This window comes from Megalops cyprinoides, chromosome 3, assembly GCF_013368585.1.
Source record: "Megalops cyprinoides isolate fMegCyp1 chromosome 3, fMegCyp1.pri, whole genome shotgun sequence".
Lineage (NCBI taxonomy): Eukaryota > Metazoa > Chordata > Actinopteri > Elopiformes > Megalopidae > Megalops > Megalops cyprinoides.
In genome coordinates this window covers 1,032,267-1,050,732 of record NC_050585.1, presented here as the reverse complement: position 1 = coordinate 1,050,732, position 18,466 = coordinate 1,032,267, and the positions used below count along the sequence as shown (strand labels likewise).

The 18,466-nt window shown below is 41.8% G+C and overlaps 1 protein-coding gene across 4 annotated transcripts in view; it reads left to right on the top strand.

Moving 5' to 3' along the window:
* Positions 1–18,466, top strand: part of c2cd2l (c2cd2 like) — a 48,757-nt gene that overhangs the window by 26,116 nt on the left and 4,175 nt on the right. For 2 of the 4 annotated variants that reach the window (XM_036524673.1, XM_036524671.1), the window contains exons 3-12: positions 509–604; positions 7,386–7,505; positions 8,026–8,136; positions 8,377–8,502; positions 8,760–8,862; positions 8,947–9,079; positions 9,168–9,232; positions 9,338–9,459; positions 17,548–17,719; positions 17,819–17,917. In XM_036524673.1, the coding sequence (XP_036380566.1) occupies positions 509–604; positions 7,386–7,505; positions 8,026–8,136; positions 8,377–8,502; positions 8,760–8,862; positions 8,947–9,079; positions 9,168–9,232; positions 9,338–9,459; positions 17,548–17,719; positions 17,819–17,917 (1,147 nt within the window). The remainder of the gene's footprint in view (positions 1–508; positions 605–7,385; positions 7,506–8,025; positions 8,137–8,376; positions 8,503–8,759; positions 8,863–8,946; positions 9,080–9,167; positions 9,233–9,337; positions 9,460–17,547; positions 17,720–17,818; positions 17,918–18,466) is intronic. The other 2 variants (XM_036524672.1, XM_036524674.1) reach the window with 2 other exon arrangements.

The following is an 18,466-nucleotide window of genomic DNA, read 5'->3' as shown; positions in this document are numbered from 1 at the left end:
CTTGTTCAAAAATGCCCTGTCTTATGATAGGATCAGTTGTACGTGTCCATAATAACACCTTTATTATCTATAATTTAGATATAATTGTGGATTATAACTTTATTAAAATGCTATCACTAACATTAATACCGTTCTATAATCTATGAATGAATGATCCATTTTTATGCTCTGCCTGGAATATGATCTCCTGACTTTGTATGTCTTATTTATTGTTTTTTGTTTATTTGTTTTTTGTCACAATTGTTTAATTATCTTAATTATTTTGTTGTTTTTTTGTTAAATGTTTTGTCAAATATTGTGTCTATATTATTGTTATTGAGGACCCCCTTAAAAACGAGATTGTACATCTCAGGGGGGTTATTCCTAATAAAGAATTTCCAAATACATTATCAATACTGTTTGCTGAAGAGGGTGGTCTTTGTGAAATAAGTTAAAATGAATCTGTTCTCCAGCATGTCTGTTACTTGTTTGTGTATAATCACTCACTGCCTTTGCAATTTCTCTTCAGAGCTCAATCCAGATCACCTTTGAGGACAGCCTGCAGCTCCTGTCATCTGCCTCAATCAGTCATGTGAGCTGCACAGACCAATCGGCAAACAGCATGGTGAGTATAGGTGACATGGTGACAAATGTTTCTGAATGAATCTTGGGGACCCATTATGCACTCTGGTTTTTGTCATATACGGTGCCTTGAAAAAGTACTCAGCCCCCAACCCTTTTTTCACAACCTGAGATTTTGACTAATTAGACTAGATTTTTTTATTTATGAATCACTGAACTCTCCAACAGCGCAGCCCAAAAAAGAAATAAAATTGTAAACCATTAAAGAATAAAAAATCAAAAACTGAAATGTCAACAGTTAATAAGTATTCATCCCCCTTCTTGATTACTTGGTTGAACCACCTTTCACAGATATTACAGGCAGGGCAGGATTACTGACTGGGCAAGTGGGGCACTTGCCCCGGGGCCCTGGGCTACCAGGGGCCCCCAAGTGTTGAGCCCCCCCAATTGTAATAAAGGTTCTTTGATTGTTTCATCTATCTACATTTAATGGAGGGCCCCATCCTCCTAACCCAATCACCCCTCTGGAACAGCACACAGGCCCCTGAACTTTCACACATTGGTTGTTTCATTTATATACATCTAATGGAGGACCACATCCTCCCACCCCTCTGGAATAGCACAGGGGCCCCTGAGCTGAGCATCCATTGTTTGGTCGTTTCACAGTCATGTCTCTACATATAATGGAGCTCAAAATGTAACAGAGGGGCCCATCCTCCCACCTCAACCACCCCTTTGGAACAGCGCAGGGACCCCTCAGCATCCACTTTTTGGTTGTTTCACAGTCATAACTACATCTAATAGAACTCAAATGTAACAGGGAGCCCCATCCTCCCACCCTAACTACCCCTCGGGAACAGCACAGGGGCCACTGAACTTTCACTCTTTGGTTATTTCACACTCATCTGTCTACATATAACCATCTAACATGCCTTACCAGTCAAAAGCAAGTGACTTTTAAGTTAGCGCTGCCACCTGTTTCGTATGATGGTGCAGCCTATGGTGCCAAATCACATTTGGACCTCACAATGAATATGGGCAACTGGATCTGATGTCATACCCCAGGGCTTATTTTTCTCCTGGCTTTTGAATTAACATTAGCTAGCATCATGGATTAGCGGGCTTAGTATTGGCATAGGATAATGTTTCTGTGAAAATCAGGGCTGCTTGAATTGACACTGAGATGTAGGGCTAGGTGTTGGCACAGATGCCCCGATTCGATTCGATTCCGATTCACAAGCTAACAATTCAATTAAATCCAATTTGATTTGATTCAGATACGATAAGAATGAGATATGAAATACTATATATCAGCTTTCCATATTTGGAGGGATGTTTAAAAAGCTCTAAAGGGAACACAACTTTACAAATGCAGAGTCACTGGAAATTGTGAAAATCACTAAAGAAAAGGCCAAAGGCTTGTACAGTCATGTGCCGCTTAACGTCCATTCGGACAACGTCCGTTCGTATATACAGCCGTAGTCCCATAAGGTTATAATAAAGTTTAAAAATCCTGATCGCAGAATGGGACGTAGCAGACATAACCGGATGTAGTGAAGGCAACGCTTCCCGCACACAACACGTCTGTCTCATGTCTCATGGAAATAAAGCGATTGCACTGCTAGGCATATAATGGTACAGTACATAGTATACCGTATAATACATATGTCTTGATAGTCATAATAAACGCCTATGCTAATGTCTTATGTAGCCTATGTGCTGTACTTTATATCGTTGTTTTAATGTGAACTTTGCATACTTACAATTAAAAAGTTTACCGTATAACATTGTATGCTTCGACTTGTAAGCAGCAGCATCCAATCTCGTGCCTATTCCATATAGGTTTGCTAAGTAGGCTATATAGTATGGTGTTCACACAACGTCCAAATCACATAACGTCCTGTTTCACAGAGCGTATCGTGGACGTTAAGCGATGCATGGCTGTATACCAAAGTCTTTTTATTTGAGGAACACATGGATATAGTTCCTTAAAAACAAAACCAACCTGTATCATTGCCTACTTGTTAAGGACATGAAGCAGCAATGTGTTTGTATCAGTTAGCTCAGGGAAAGCTGGTTTGTAAGGTAGCTATAATGACTGGCAAAACATAGCTGACTGCCAGTAGCAACTTTGCAATTGTGAATGTTTTCTTGCTAGCCTAATATGAACAACTAGCAGTTTAGTGGTTCAGTTTAGCTAGCTAGCTAGTTAGGTAGCTAGGTAGTGGTTGGGCACTGTATTAAAGTTAAAAAGCTGTGACTGCAATGCACATAGGCTATATATGAATATGTATACCAGGCATCTCCACGATTTCGGACACCCTTCTCCATGCATGTTTTTTATTTAGGCTATATCTCTGTACGTATCAAGAGACAAATTGTAGAGTACGGGGAAACCCGATACTGCCACGATAAGCTTCTCCTCCATGTTTGACTGGAACCAAAATGTTGGATCATTTGTTTCAGCAATGTGTGTCACGCTGCCTTCACCATGTCACATCGCTCAGTATTTGCATAAACCAGACCTCGAGTCTAGTCTGTTTTAGCCCCACCTAGTTGGTTTTACAGCGGCCACTTGTCTCTTGTCGCTGTAAATAATCAACTCTCATTGAAAATGAATGGCAGCCGGTCACTTTGTCTTTCTCCTGTCTCGTCCGTGTGACCGTAAGGTTAACCACGGTGAACACTGAGAGGTCGCCTCACAGTAAAAAATTGATGTAACAGGTTTTCCTCTATGTGTTCACAGGTCAAAAGTTAAACGAAAGAGTGACATGTAAGGGGGACGACGACTAGTAATTGCCTTTATTACGACAGTTAGGCTGTGTCAGAGCCTGTCTATTTAATTCTTTGGCTATGTTTAACCATTTTGGAAATGAACCTAGAAAACCGGAAAAAATGCATATTAGCCTAAAAGGTTGATCCATAAATTTTACAGATCAATATTGAATCGGACGAATTTCAAAAAACGATTAATCGAAAGAACAATATTTTTGCACACCCCTACTGAGATGTAACTAGCAAGTAGTTATTTGCAAAAAAAAAAAAAAAAAAAAAAGAGAATTTGTCAGTATACTGATAGCTAGCAGTCTTGATGTATTTGTTATAAAACAATCAGTGTTGGCAATGTTATGATAAATTATTTTTCTCACAATTTATACATTTAACATTCGTTCTGAACAAATTGTGATGAAATTAACATTAGCTGTTCTCTGTTAGTAGCAAAGCGGACAGAACACCTTCCAAATTGCTGACAATAATAATTAACAATGGCCTCCAATGTTCCCCAATGTCTTCGTCACTCTCAGGCTTTTCCTCACCCTACCCGTGACAAACTGTGAGTAAAAATGCTCCTTTTCACAGATAGCACACATCAAGGGTGACCTTCGGACCACCATGGGGCAGCATCGACTTAGCTCTCTTTCTTTGATGGCCATAGACTCTGAGCTTGTCAGGGAGCTGGATTTTAAGGATGTAATCAATGAGGAGGAAATTGAGAAAGAAACTTTCAGCTTAAATAGCCGATATTAATTTACAGCGTGGTTCTCTTTTAATGCTGTGACGGAGCGACATTCTTACTGTCACTAAAAATAGCGCTCATGTGTGCGATGGACATTAATGGGAGCGCTACTTTAAAATAATGGACTGTTTACTTTTTACTTTCGCTTTCTAATGAATGTTTGGTGTCGGGAATGTTGCGGAAATATTGTCTGGGTTGTTTGTAAATGTGCCGCGGTATGGACTGTTTAAAATAACGCGGAAACAACTGGAGAGAGTGAGATAAATCTTTTAATGGACTTTACGAGTTGAGTGGAAGAGATCATGGGTGTAATGGCATGATGCGCGTCGTGCCATCAGCCCAGGTCTTCACACACAATGAGGACGGTTCCTACACTTACTCTAATACAGAATTAAATCATGGAGCTTACCTGCTGTGTTACTGACGCCTGCCAAAGCAGAGCGCATCTATCAACACTTATTCGCGCAGGAGCGCCAAACAATGGACGGTTCTAACAGAGAGGGGTGTTTTTCTCTTGTAATGCCTATTGACTATTGTTCTAGTTGTATTAAGTGTCTATGATCAATTTGGGTACATGGATGTGTAAACATGTAAGACTGTATGCATTATATATTTTTTGAGGTAAAAATGTGTATTTGGTGTATTAATTGATTTATGTAAGTTGGTTGACTCCTGGTGGGAGGGGTTACCAGTGTTATTACCTGCATCCAGGTAATGGTGATTCAGTCTTCTCCAGGCCTCTGAGGTGAGAGGTTACCTGTACCATGTAGCTATAGCCAGTCTGCCTGTAGTAGCTTCCCTGCATTTAAATGTTATCTGTAGTCCGTTTTGTTTCGTCTTGTCTGTCCACCTGCCGGCAGCTTAAAATAAATAACTATTTTTGCACTGGGAACATCTCGTCATGGTGACTACCTCTGCTGCTCAACACACTACCCTCACAAATGCACAAGCATTTCATGTTTGTAAACAGGAGCTGTTGTAGCCTATGCCTGTGTTTTATACGCCAGCACACATTTTTCCCCATCCCACGGAAGCACACATTGAAACATATGTAATGTAATAAATATCGTTTAATCTGGAGGATGTCACCTTTTTGATATGATGTTCCTCATCTGCATTACTCTGAGACGTGAAAGTGAAAGTGTTTAACAACAAATTAGGCTACCAGTAGCCTACTGTCCAATACACTCTTTCCAATATTTTATGGAATCATTAACACCTTGATGTTATGTTAAATTCAGTCTGCTGCTTTGAAATTAGGAAGGAATATCTGCACACTCAGTTGTGCAGCGATTAGGTCTTCAGTATTCTCAGAGTCTATCCTATGATAATTCTAGTAATATGTCTGTCAGACATGGTGGTCTATAAGCTCATTTGAAAAGGAAGACCTACAGCAGAACCATAGACGTAGAATATTCCATTTATATAGGCAGAACACTCTTCTTCCTTGCGTTTCATGCACAGTACTGTCACTTTCTTTGTCACGTTTTTCATGGAGAGGTGACTCAGCAATAGGTGTAAATAAGACCTCATGGGCTCATCATGTTTGTGCCCCAGGGCCCCATGGTCCTCTGATCCGGCCCTGATTACAGACATCAGTCTTTTTGGATAATTTTGCACAATGTGATGGAGCAATATTAGCCCATTCCTCCTTGCAAAATTGCTGAAGCTGTACCAGGTTAGGTGAACAGCAATTTTGAGATCTTTCCACAGATGTTTGATTGGGTTAAGGTCAGGACTCTGATTGGGTCATTCAAAGACATCAGTTTTCTTCATTTTAGGCCAATGCAGTGTTGCTCTGGCTGTGTACTTTGGGTCGTTGTCCTGCTGAAACACAAACTTCCTCCCTAGTTTACACTTTCTGGCAGAGGGGAGTAGGTTTTTATCCAGAGTCTCCATGTATTGTGCAGTATTCATTTTCCCATCAGTCTTGACCAGATTTCCAGTCCCTGCTGCTGAAAAGCACCCCCATACCACCAGCGTATTTCCCTGTGGGAATGGTGTGTTAGCTTTACACCACGCATACTGCTTACTGTTTGAGCTGAAAAATTTCACTTTAGTCTCATCAGACCACAAGGCCTTCTGCCATATCTTTGTAGTATCTTCCAAGTGATGTTTTGCAAACTCATTACAGACAAGCATGTACTCTTTTTTCAGCAAGGTCTTCTCCCTTACCACACTTCCATAAAGGCCTTTTTAGTGTTATAGCTTGCAGATTGTTGACCCACGGACATCTTTTTCAGTTGCAACCACTGACATCTGTAGCTCATTTAGAGTGACAGTTGGCATCACAGTAGCCTCTCTAACAAGTGCCATTCTTGTTCCGCGGTTAAGTTTAGGGGGGCAGCCTGCCCTGGGCAGTGTGGCTGTAGTTTCATATTTCTTCTGTATGATGGACTGCACTAAGCTCCGAGGTGTGTTCAGTGCCTTTGAACTGTTCTTGTATCCTTCCCCAGATTTGTGCTTCTCCACAGTTGTATTCCTCACTTGTTTTGAATGCTCTTTTCACTTGTTCAATGGAAAATCCAACCATACTGTTTGACCTTATAGAGAGGGAAGGTATTTATGCTCATGAAGAAATTCAAAACAGGTGATCCACGAATTTCCTACACAGGTGGAGACCTTCAACAAATTGGATGAGTTTATAAATTCTAAATTTTTGAAAGGTTTTGGTCATTTCTTTTGATTTGTCATGATGTACAATCTGGTGCAGACCAGCTGGAAAAAAATCTTACTTTAATATATTTTAAATTTGGAATCTGAGACAATAAATTGTGAAAACATTATTGGGGGCTGAATACTTTTTCAAGGCGCTGTATGTATGCTGACAAGTATTGAGGTTACAGATCTTGTTCATTGAACAACTGATGACTGTTAATCAATAAAGTTGAATACCCAAATGTATTGCTCAAATCAATACAAATAATGTTTAGAAGCTTTAATTGTATCTTGCTGATAAAACAAACATATCTCTAATAACCCATATCTTTTACAAAGAATAAATGTACAATGCTTCCTAAATAATTTCAATTTCATATCAATAATCAGTTAACAGTTCAGTCATATCTAATGCATTGAGAGCTTAGTTTGAATGAAAACCAGCATAAACAATGAGGCTCTGGGACCAGTTTTAAAACTGCCTTGAATGCAACATGGATGTAATAGTTTTGATTAAAAAACAGTAATGTTAACATCGTTAACAAATTCGTAAGGTTGGTGTTGTTTTTGCATGCAAGTTTTTCATTATGCCATTTTTGTGCCTGAGTAATGTTGCTATTACATATTTTCTATGTATCTCCCTCTCCAGGTTTTGCAGTGCAGTTGTGAGGTGGATATAGTAACATTCCCAGTGACTGTCACTCAGCAATCACCTGCAGCAGTTTCCATTGACACATACCAAGTCACCGCTGCACCAGTACAGGTCCAGGTAAAACAAAGGCGATTTGCATTTGAGAATTTGCATCTGAGTGACACCAATGAAACAATGGGACACCTAAGCTTTAGTTCTTTTTGAAGAACTGGTTGAATTTTAGTGAACTGCAACAAATACACTACTGTCCATTGAAGCACCTGTGAGAGCTAAGACCAGATTTTGACAGCCCCTCAGTGTCCCTTGAATTTCTTTTTCTGCCTTTTATAAGGCCTCAGATACAAAGTAATTTATATGAAGATTTCACAGCAATCCCATAAAAATCTTCAGTTATAAATTTGCTTCTTGATTATATTTAAAATTACTCTTTGAAGACAACAGTGTAAATAATGGCATACAAAATTCAATATCATCTCACAGAGTAAGATTAAAACAAAGATTCAAGGTTGGGAAGCCAGGAGGGACCAGTGTAAGGTACACAAAGCTGAGATATAAAAATGATGAACTGGAAAGAGGCATATTAATGAAGAGCATAGACAATCATTTGAACTGACTTTTGCCCTCTTGCCCTCTTGAGTTGGTTGTATGTCTGGAGGAGGTGGAGGAAGAGGGTCTTCTGGTGTCCTGGACTTTTTCCCAGCAACCCCAGTTTGATCTGACTGTGTCACCCCGCAGAGTCCAGAGGGAGGTGAGGGACAGACCAAGACCTGGCACAGTACTGGGTTGGGATGAAATATGGATAAACAACACAATCATTCATTGTCGTGGTGGTGTGGTTGTTGTTGCTAGAGAGTTGAAGGTTTTTGTCTTGTACCAGCATACTTGGGTCTTAGGCTTGTGTCAGTCCCCAGCAATTCAATAATTACAGACAATGACTTACTTTCCGTTCCTCTGATGAGCCTGACTTTCTTTTATCTGATGTGTCCAGCAGGTGACTGAGGGGAGCGACGACCAGGTTGACATGAACATGATTGCAGAGCTAGTGGAGGATACGTTGTTCAGCACACAGCCTACCATGATCATCAATCTCAAGTCATGCATGTCCAGCATTGGGGTGAGAGACAAACTAAATCAATCAAATATATTCATTGAAGAAAAATGGTCAAAAGTGCCCTTACATGTTAAATTACATATTAGCAGTCACCTATGGGAACACTGTACATATAGTAAATCTTATAGAAATGATGTTATATAAATAATATAACCAATTTGTTCCTGAGGAAATGAAAAGCCCTCAAATATTGGTGATACACAACCACTGCGTACAGGGCAACACGGTGTACCCCAGTCTCTAACTGTGTCCCAACCAAGGGCTCTGGAGAGAGGCTGATTTTGGGTGTGAGTCCCCCATCCCAGGGTATCCCCATGCTGAGGCTGGTGGTACGTCAGCTCAGAGCAGCCGTCGTTAGAGGAGGTAAGGGTTTGGCATGGACCACCTCTGTATTTAGTCCTGTGAAGCATGCACAGGGACTGAGATGCTGATGGTACATCCCTGCAGGTTCCCTGGCAGGGTGGGCAGAGTTGTGCTGCGCCCTGGACCTGACCCCCCCTATACTGGAGAGGAGGACTCGCTTCCTGCCTTTGTCCTCCGGCTCAGGAATGGAGTTTGAATGGAGCGAGGACATTACACTGTAAGAGACCTTCCCCCTGGCTGCATGTAATTGGCTGACAGTGGTGGAAGGATCCAGGTCTGTTTAACTAGTGCTTTATGTTTTGCAGGGATCTGGGCCATGACACCAAAGAGCTTAAAATTCGACTAGTGGAGCGCAACAGCAAAGGAGAACGTAAGGCACTTCTCATAATACTTCAAAGTCATTGGCTGTTTAGGTAGAACATCTCATCATTGCTTCATTTAGACTTTGTACATTTGCTTTCCTTTTTGACCACAGGGTTCCTTCCTGGTCATGCCTCCTTACTCCTGGATGTCCCTCGAAAGAGTCCTGTTGGGCGACATGTGTTGTCAGTCAGTCCAGGGCATGGACTACCATCCACTGGCAATGTAACCTTTGAGGTGAGTTAAAGAAGGAAGAGGCAAATTCACCTTAGGTGCAGTAAATTGCCTCTTCAAGCACATTTTATGAGCTTTCAGACATCTGGATAGGCCCTTGCCAAACCTTTACACAAGGTGGAAGTGTGGCATAGGAAATTGCAGGTTCAACTCTTGAGTAGTGAGCTGCTGTTGTATCCTTGAGTAAGGTATTTAACCTGAACTTCCTCCATGGAACATCTATGGACAGTGGATCTAGAAAGTCTACACACCCTTGCAAAATGTCTGTTTTTTTTCTGCCTTGAGGCGTGGAATGAAAACCCATTAAATCAGATTTTTTTTCTCAAGTCTAACCATTCACCATCTATACCAAGCCCAAAACTGACTTCACCTGTGAACAATTGAAGTGATTCTGATTACTTCAGGATAAAATCAGCTGCTCCTGGTGGCTCTCTCAGCAGCTTTCCTTGTTTCTTAGAGAATCAGAATCAGACTTTATTGGCCAAGCATGCTTTTACACGTACAAGGAATTTGACTCCAGTTGCAACGTCTCTCGTAGTGTGTTCATACAATGGTGACAACAACAAATATCATCCACTAGTAGTGGTACAACAAACAACAGGAGTAGTGCAGGACACATACATGGAATTGCATAAGGATAGAGTGAATGAGGTATGGGTAATTCCAGGTCAAATCAACATATTTTAGAAAATTTCCCCAGGTGATTGTTTTTTCTTCTGTTCCTTGTGTCTCTGTCTGCTTTGTGTTTACCTGTTCCTCGTTGTGTTTAACCATTGATGTTTGCCCTGTTTGGTTCTCCTTGTGTGACCAGGCTAATAAACAGAATAAGGTGAGGGGTAGAGACAGAGACACAAGGAACAGAAGCACATGGCTGCGTCAACAAAACATCACATGGCAACCAAAGAAAAAAACAGTCCCCAAAACCGTGAAGACCATGTCTGATACCTTAATTAATATAGTTTGGTTCAAGGTACCAACTTCATATTTTGTGAATTTACTAATTAGAACATGCTCTTTCCAGTGGTATGATTGTTTTTATGGTAGACTTTGTCATACATGGGCAATATGCACTTGAAATGTAGGTGTAGGAAATGATTTTTTCCATTTTTAATGCCTTATAAATCAGAAATTTTGATTTCTTTCTGACATGCACCTAGTTGCTAAGAAAGTACTATAACATGAGTATTATATATCAAAATTTAAAAGATCTGATGTGGTTCAGTGTAAACATATAGTGCTCCAAAGTAAGAAAGAATTTTTTAATACAATTTTCAGCAAGCCATAACTTGGCAAATATGCAACTGTGGATCAACTATTTTACATCTACCATGAATAGTTCAAAAGTAATGACTTATGGAACTTTGTGACATGTCAGCAACACTGATTTTTTTGCACTCCACTACCCCTTTTTAAAGCCTCCATATCTCAGAAACGAAAGAAGATACAAGCCGAAAATTTTGCACACTAGTTGTTGGATACAATGACATTATTTACATAAAGTATGAAGCAAATCCAAGATGGTCAGTCGAGAGGCCTCTGTTGATTTCACATGGAATGACCCGTATATACAAAAAGTATGTGAACAGATACTGTACAATAAGTTAACAGCTACTGCACAATAAGTTAAAGTGTACAGGAGTGCAGGCTGTGGGTCTGTACAATAAATTGTTATGGACAGGTATCAGAATCAGAATCAGAATCAGAATCAGAATCAGAATAGACTTTATTGTCATTGCACGGTGGTGGTACAACGAAATTGTGGGTGGTCTGTAACAACAGCGCACTGTGGAACATTTATGTAAACACAATACAAATAAGGCACACGACATATACAAAATATACAATAAAATACAATAAATACAATAAAATACAAATATAAAAAGAAGACACATTGTAAATAAAAAAGAAATATAAAGAAAAACTTGTGCAATAATATGGCCTTTTAAAAACTACTTAAAGTGCACAGTCGAATTGCACAGTTGTACTGAGGTAGAGGGTTGGGGGGGGGGGGGGGGGGGTCAGTGTTTGTTAGCAGTCCGTATGGCCCAGGGGAAGAAGCTATTGGTTAGATGTGTGGTGTGGGACTTGATTGACCTGAAGCGCTGTCCGGAGGGCAACAGGTCAAACAGGTGATAGGCGGGATGTGAGGGGTCTTCTGTGATAGCCTTAATTTTACTGAGGCAGCGGGATCTGGATATGTCGTCCAGGGAGGGCAGAGGGCAGTCGATAATTTTTTGGGCGATGTTAATAACCCTCCACACAGCCTTCCTGTCCTCAGCTGTGGAGCCTGCGTACCACACCCCCAGGGAGTATGTTAATATGCTCTCCACAGAGGAGTGATAGAAGGCCAGCAGCAGCTTCTTGTCCAGGTTGTTCTTCGACAAGTAGCTGCTGCTGGCCTTCTCTTGCACTGTGTTTGAGTTTGGAGAAAAGTTTGGAGTGGAGTAGTTCTGGTTTGATGGTGTTGAACACTGAGCTGAAGTCCACAGACAAGATCCCTGGGCAGTCAAGGTGTTTGAGAATGTGGTGTAAACATATGTTGACTGTGTAATCTACGGACCTGTTAGCCCGGTACACAAATTGTAGGGGGTCCAGCAGGGGGTCTGTGATCTCCTTCAAGTGGGCCAGCACCAACCTCTCAAAGGACTTCATGACTACAGAGGTGATGCAAGAGGTCTATAGTCGTTAAGTCCTGTGATACAAGGTTTTTTGGGGACTGGTATAATTATGGAGCATTTGAAGCAGGAGGGAACTTCACATAGCTCCAGTGACCTGTTGAGGATCTTTGTGAAGACAGGAGCCAGTAGATCAGCACAGACTTTCAGACATGAGGATGAAACTCCATCTGGGCCTGGTGCTTTCACCTTTTGTTGTTGAAAGAGTCTGGGAACGTCCTTTTCACAGATTCTCAGTGTAGTCTTGGGGGGGGGGGGGGGGTATTGTTATATGGGCAAGGTGAGAATTGGTGCAGGTGGGGGCTGGTGGGGGCATAATCGTTGGTGCCAGGTGTGAATTGGAGTGGGTGAGGGGTGAGGCCATTGTCTCCTCAAACCAGCAGTAGAACACATTTAGTTCTTCAGCCAGCTGACGATTCTCCATGGTGTGGAGTAGGGATGTAACGATACCAAAAACTCAGGGTACAATAATACCACGATAAAAAGTCTGCAATACGTTATTTATTGTGATGTTAAAAAACGAATAAAAATGATGACTTCAAAAAATGACCTTTATTAAATAAATCAGCATTTTTATTCGTATAAAATTTGTTTTTCCTTTTAACTTAAAGTGCTTCTGCTTTCCTTCTTTAATAAAATAAAATAATAGTAGCCAGCCATGAGCTAGCATGTGAAAAAATTGACATGAATTGTCTTTGGCAATGAATGATTGAACTCTGTATGTATAATTCAGTGGCGGCTCCTGCCAAATCTCTCAGGGGGGGCAATTGTTGCGATGATGGCTAAGGTGACCTGTTCAATGGGTAAATGAACAGCTAGCTAACTAGACATTGTCACATTGCATTGTGCAAAATAGTAAGCTAGCTAACTTGACATTGTCACATTGCAAACAAAGTGTTAACTACTTTGCAGCCTGCTAGCCACATTTTCCACTCATACCAGCTCTGTGAAAATCCCAGGTTATACGACCCCCCCCCCCCCTTTGTAGATACTTGCTTGATGTTTAAATTTGGTCTGGGTGGTCCTAATTCTTTAGTTGCCAATTTATCCTGATTACTACAATGACCGAATGGTATTTCTCTTAATGACACGATCAAGTGGCTCTGAGTTGAGTAACATTAGCCATGTTGACCGTGAATGTGACAAGATCGCTGGCTGCCACAGTGATCCCTACACCAGGTTACGTATGACGAAAGCACTTTAGTGGAAGCCCACCCCGAACCCATATAGATTGCATTGCAGTGCCTGCAGTTCGAAAAAAATTGCCTTAACATGAGAGTCTATCAGAGCAATCTGGGCAATTTTCAACCAGACTGAAATCGCCCGAAAGGGGCGTGTGTACTCCACGGAACACAACTTAACACTGATTGGACTATGATATTCAGAGGCAGGACAAACTGTCGAGAACAGTCACAGCTAGCATAACACTGTGGTAGAATGTGATACAAAAATTCTCTCCCTTTCCCCCTTTGGTGGTGCATCGCCCAACCACCCTAAGGAACAAACCGTCCCTGGTACAATTGCAAAAAAAAAAAAAATTTGACAAGGAGAGATAGTAGAATGCAGCTATACTAGCGAAATAACCATGTAATATCCTGGTAGATTTTGTCACGGTCCCACAAGAGTAGGGAGAAATTTTTTATCACGATATTGCGAAATTTGATATATATCGTTACATCCCTAGTGTGGAGGGATGAGTTCCTGTAGCTGGTGATGTCCTGCAGGGCTGCATTGACTGAAAACCTGTTTTCTAGCTTTTCAGAGTAGACCCTTTTGGCTGTCCTGATTTCCTTCGTCATTGTGTTCTTTGCCTGGTCCTGTCCCCACTCCTGTAGGCCTTCTCTTTGGACCGACAGAGCTGTTTGAGTTTGGTGGTGAACCAAGATTTGTCACTGTTGTATCTGATGCAAGTCCTTTTGGGGATGCAGATGTCCTCACCGAAACTGATGTACAGTGTCACATTGTCTGTAAGATCATCCAGATCAGTGGCTGCTAGTTCAAAGATGCTCCAATCAGTGCAGTCAAAGCAGGCCTGTAGGGTGTTCTTGGCTTTGTTGATCCAGTTTTTTCCCGTGTGCACTACAGGCTTGTCAGATTTTAGTTTCTGTCTGTAGGTCAGGATAAGATAAACCAGGCAGTGATCAGAGAGTCCCAGAGCTGCGTGCGGGACAGAGCGATATGCATCCTTTAATATCGTGTAACAGTAGTCCAGTGTGTTGCTGTCCCTGCTTGGACACTTAATGTGTTGCCTGTATTTCAGCATTTCTTGACTGAGATTTGCTGTATTAAAATCCCCCAAAACAATAAGAACAGAGTCTGGGTGTTTTTGTTCCACACGATTATCTGGTCAGCTAATCGCTGTTGCAACTCACTCATGCAGGCTTGTGGTGGAATGTAAACACTGACCAGGTGGAGGTGACGGAAAAAAAGCCCACCCTCCTTGCAGACAGTAACCATGACAGAATCAGTCCCATCCCCAGCTGTAAGTTCAAGCATTAGCCTATGATGTGTGAATGTGATGGGCAGCCCTTGACATACATTGACACTGGAAGTGCTATTTTTTGGCACCTGCAGCCAGCCCACAAAGGAAAGGGAGAAACCTTGGCTGGTCTAATATCCAGTTCACATTGCAGTGTTGAAACTGGAGCGATTAGGAAGATCACTCTTTGCTGATGTCAGTGTGAAGTGCTGAGACAGGAAGCATAGTTTGCAGTCTGAAACAGCTGTTCAGCAAGTTGAACTGATAGTTTACAGTGGATTCAAAGGTGAGGATGCTTATTCTGAATGCAGGCTAAACCCTACAGCCGAAGACATGGCAAGCTGTGTGGGTTGAATGATTAGATGAAAATGACTGGGAGTCCACAGTGGCAGAATCAAATTGGCTTCGTTCCACTGGAGTTGCATTGGTAATGTCTGCTCGAGTCTGCTTGTCAATAGCACTCCATAGCTGCTAGTGAAGTGCTTATGAGCTCTTAAGATGATATCCCTGGGGGTTCTACCTATGCTATGTTTGGTATTTGTCCTCCTGTGGTGCAGTGGGGAATTCCTAGTGGAAAAAGTAGCTACTAGCTGTGAGTGAGTGCTTTGGAAGGTTGCATTCATTTTTCTTCAGTGCTCCTACATGAGGGCAGAGGATGTTACCTGGTGACCCAAGCTCAATGTGTATAGCTGACCATTCCAAAGTTGGGATGGAAAAAGGAAAAAGTCTATCTCAAAAAAAAATCTTTCTCACAAAACTTGTACTTGCTCTGTTAATGACTGCATTAACATGACTTTAGTACTGTGACATTGGTACACCAACCTTCATTATTCAGCCACCTCTTGATTTCCCAAAAGCTCTGTGACACAATCTGCTCTGTATATGTATAACCCAGGTAGACGTATTTCACAGTCTGGGATAGATTCACTGAGCCAGGTTTCTGTGAAGCACAGGGCAGCAGAGCGAGAGAAATCCTTGTTGGATCTGTTGAGGAGCAACAGCTCTTCCATCTTGTTAGACAGGGAGCAGAGATTCACCAGGTGGATGCAAGGAAGCGGAGTCCTGAAGCCCCGCTGTTGGAGCCTGACCAGCGCTCCAACCCGCTTACCCCTACGTCTCCTGTATTTTGTGTAGGCAGCCGCTGTTCCGCTTGCTAGAATGTCCAAATAATCCACTGAATGTGAAAAGTCCGATGTTAGTGCAGGTGGTGTGGACAACCTAATGTTCTGCAGTTCGTCCCTACTGTAAGTGATCCTAAAATTTCCACTTAGCACGGGACAGACAAACATGAACAAATGAACAAACAAATGAAGTATGAGAGAGTGCTGCACTGTGGCAGCTGACCATGATGCCATCTTAACCAAAACCTTAACCAAAAGTATGCCAGTATAAGGAAACAATTATGGGCAACAAGGAGCTACCAAAACAGATCAAGAGATGGTTATAAAAGATATCAGAGGCCTTAAATATATAATGGAACACAGTAAAAACCATAATCCAGAAATGTATTAAATATGGCACTACCAGGAAATTGCCTAGATCAGGTGGTCCCTCCAAGACAGATGACCATGCAAGGAGGAAACTCGTCAGGGAGGCCACCAAGAGGCCAACCGCAATATTAAAAGAGCTGTTGGACTTCAAGGCAAGGACTGGCCAACATATGCACATAGCAACAATTTTGTGTATTCTCCACAATTCTGAGCTGTGGAGTAGGGTGGCAAGGCAGAAGCCACTTCTCACAAAGAAGACATCCAGTCTCCCTTCAATTATGCAACAAGACACTCTAGATCTCCTGTTGCCATGTGGAAAAAGGTATTGTGATCTGATGAGACTAAGGTAGAACATTTTGGCCTAAATTTCAAACGATATGTTTGGTGCACACCCAACACAGCCCATAAGCCTAAGAACACATTCCCTAGTTTTGAGCATAGTGGTAGCATTATTATATGGCTGTTTCTCTTCAGCAGGGATAGGGGCTCTGGTGAGGATAGGAGGGAAAACGAAAAGTGCTAAATATCAAAAGATTTTAGAGGAAAACCTGCTGCTGAAGCTGAAGATGAAGAGGGAGGAAGAATTTTACCTTTCAGTATGACAGTGACCCAAAGCACACAGCCAAATCCACAGTAGAATCACTGAAAAAAGGATAATCAATGTTCTGAAATGGCCCAATCAGAGCCCTGACTTCAACCCCATTGAAAATCTTCAGACTGACTGGAAGAGTGCTCTTCAGAAGTGGTCCACTTACAGTTTAAATGAACTTGAACTCTACTGCACTAATCTAGATGTGAGAAGTTGGTAGAGACCTCTCCAAACAGACTCACTGCAGTTATCAAAGCTTCAAAAGGTGCCTCCACCAAGTATTACTTTAAGGGTGTGCAACCTAGATATTTTTCAGTTTTAATTTTTAGTACTTTTTTGTCTGTCTTCACTTGTCTTGATTTCAACCTTTAAGACACCAAAAAGAATTTTTGAAAGGTGATGTAGACTTTCTAGATCCACTGTAAGATACAACATTCTGTATGAGATACAATAACAATCAAGATACAACCACACCAACACCTGTTTCCTGCTCTTACCATAAAATACCATTAATGCAATAGTGTTTTATCTTATCAAGATTCCCACTAAAATTGCATTTAATCGGTAGGTCCTAAAACCTCTTTTGATAACTTTTTAGCGATTTTTGTCCTATTGCTGAAATAGTTACATTTAAAAAAACTGGACTGCTTTGGATGGGAAGATGTACTTTTAGAGACACCTGACTTAATAGTAAATCACACTATGCGCTTGAGTCAGCCAGAAAGTTAGTTACTCACTGAGATACTACAGTCATTTTATACAGCAGCTGCTGTTATATCTACTGAAAAGGAAGTGGCTGAATTCCCTGGATTCTGTTGTTGTCCGAGGAAGGATAAAAGGCTGTCTTTTCACATGCAGCTGCTGTTCCTGGAGCCAGGTGACCCCTGTGGCAGTCAGGGTGGCACTGCCCTCCGTTCCTTAATCACCCCTACCAAAAAGGTGGAGATGGACCGCACAATCATGCCAGATGGCACCATTGTCACCACAGTGACAACCATTCAGTCACGCCCCAAGCTGGACCGCAAACTAGGTCAGAACCATTTGGGAAGAATTCATAGGTTTCTCTGGTAGGTAAAGTCCAACGTTGTGAATTTGTTGTTCCATACCCTTGTTATGTATTCCCTTGCAGAGTCCCCATCTTGCTCCCCATCGAAGGTGGAGGTGACGGAAAAAAAGCCCACCCTCCTTGCAGACAGTAACCATGACAGAATCAGTCCCATCCCCAGCTGTAAGTTCAAGCATTAGCCTATGATGTGTGAATGTGATGGGCAGCCCTTGACATACATTGACACTGGAAGTGCTATTTTTTGGCACCTGCAGCCAGCCCACAAAGGAAAGGGAGAAACCTTGGCTGGTCTAATATCCAGTTCACATTGCAGTGTTGAAACTGGAGCGATTAGGAAAATCACTCTTTGCTGATGTCAGTGTGAAGTGCTGAGACAGGAAGCAGAGTTTGCAGTCTGAAACAGCTGTTCAGCAAGTTGAACTGATAGTTTACAGTGGATTCAAAGGTTAGGATGCTTATTCTGAATGCGGGCTAAACCCTACAGCCGAAGACATGGCAAGCTGTGTGGGTTGAATGATTAGATGAAAATGACTGGGAGTCCACAGTGGCAGAATCTAATTGGCTTCGTTCCACTGGAGTTGCATTGGTAATGTCTGCTCGAGTCTGCTTGTCAATAGCACTCCATAGCTGCTAGTGAAGTGCTTATGAGCTCTTAAGATGATATCCCTGGGGGTTCTACCTATGCTATGTTTGGTATTTGTCCTCCTGTGG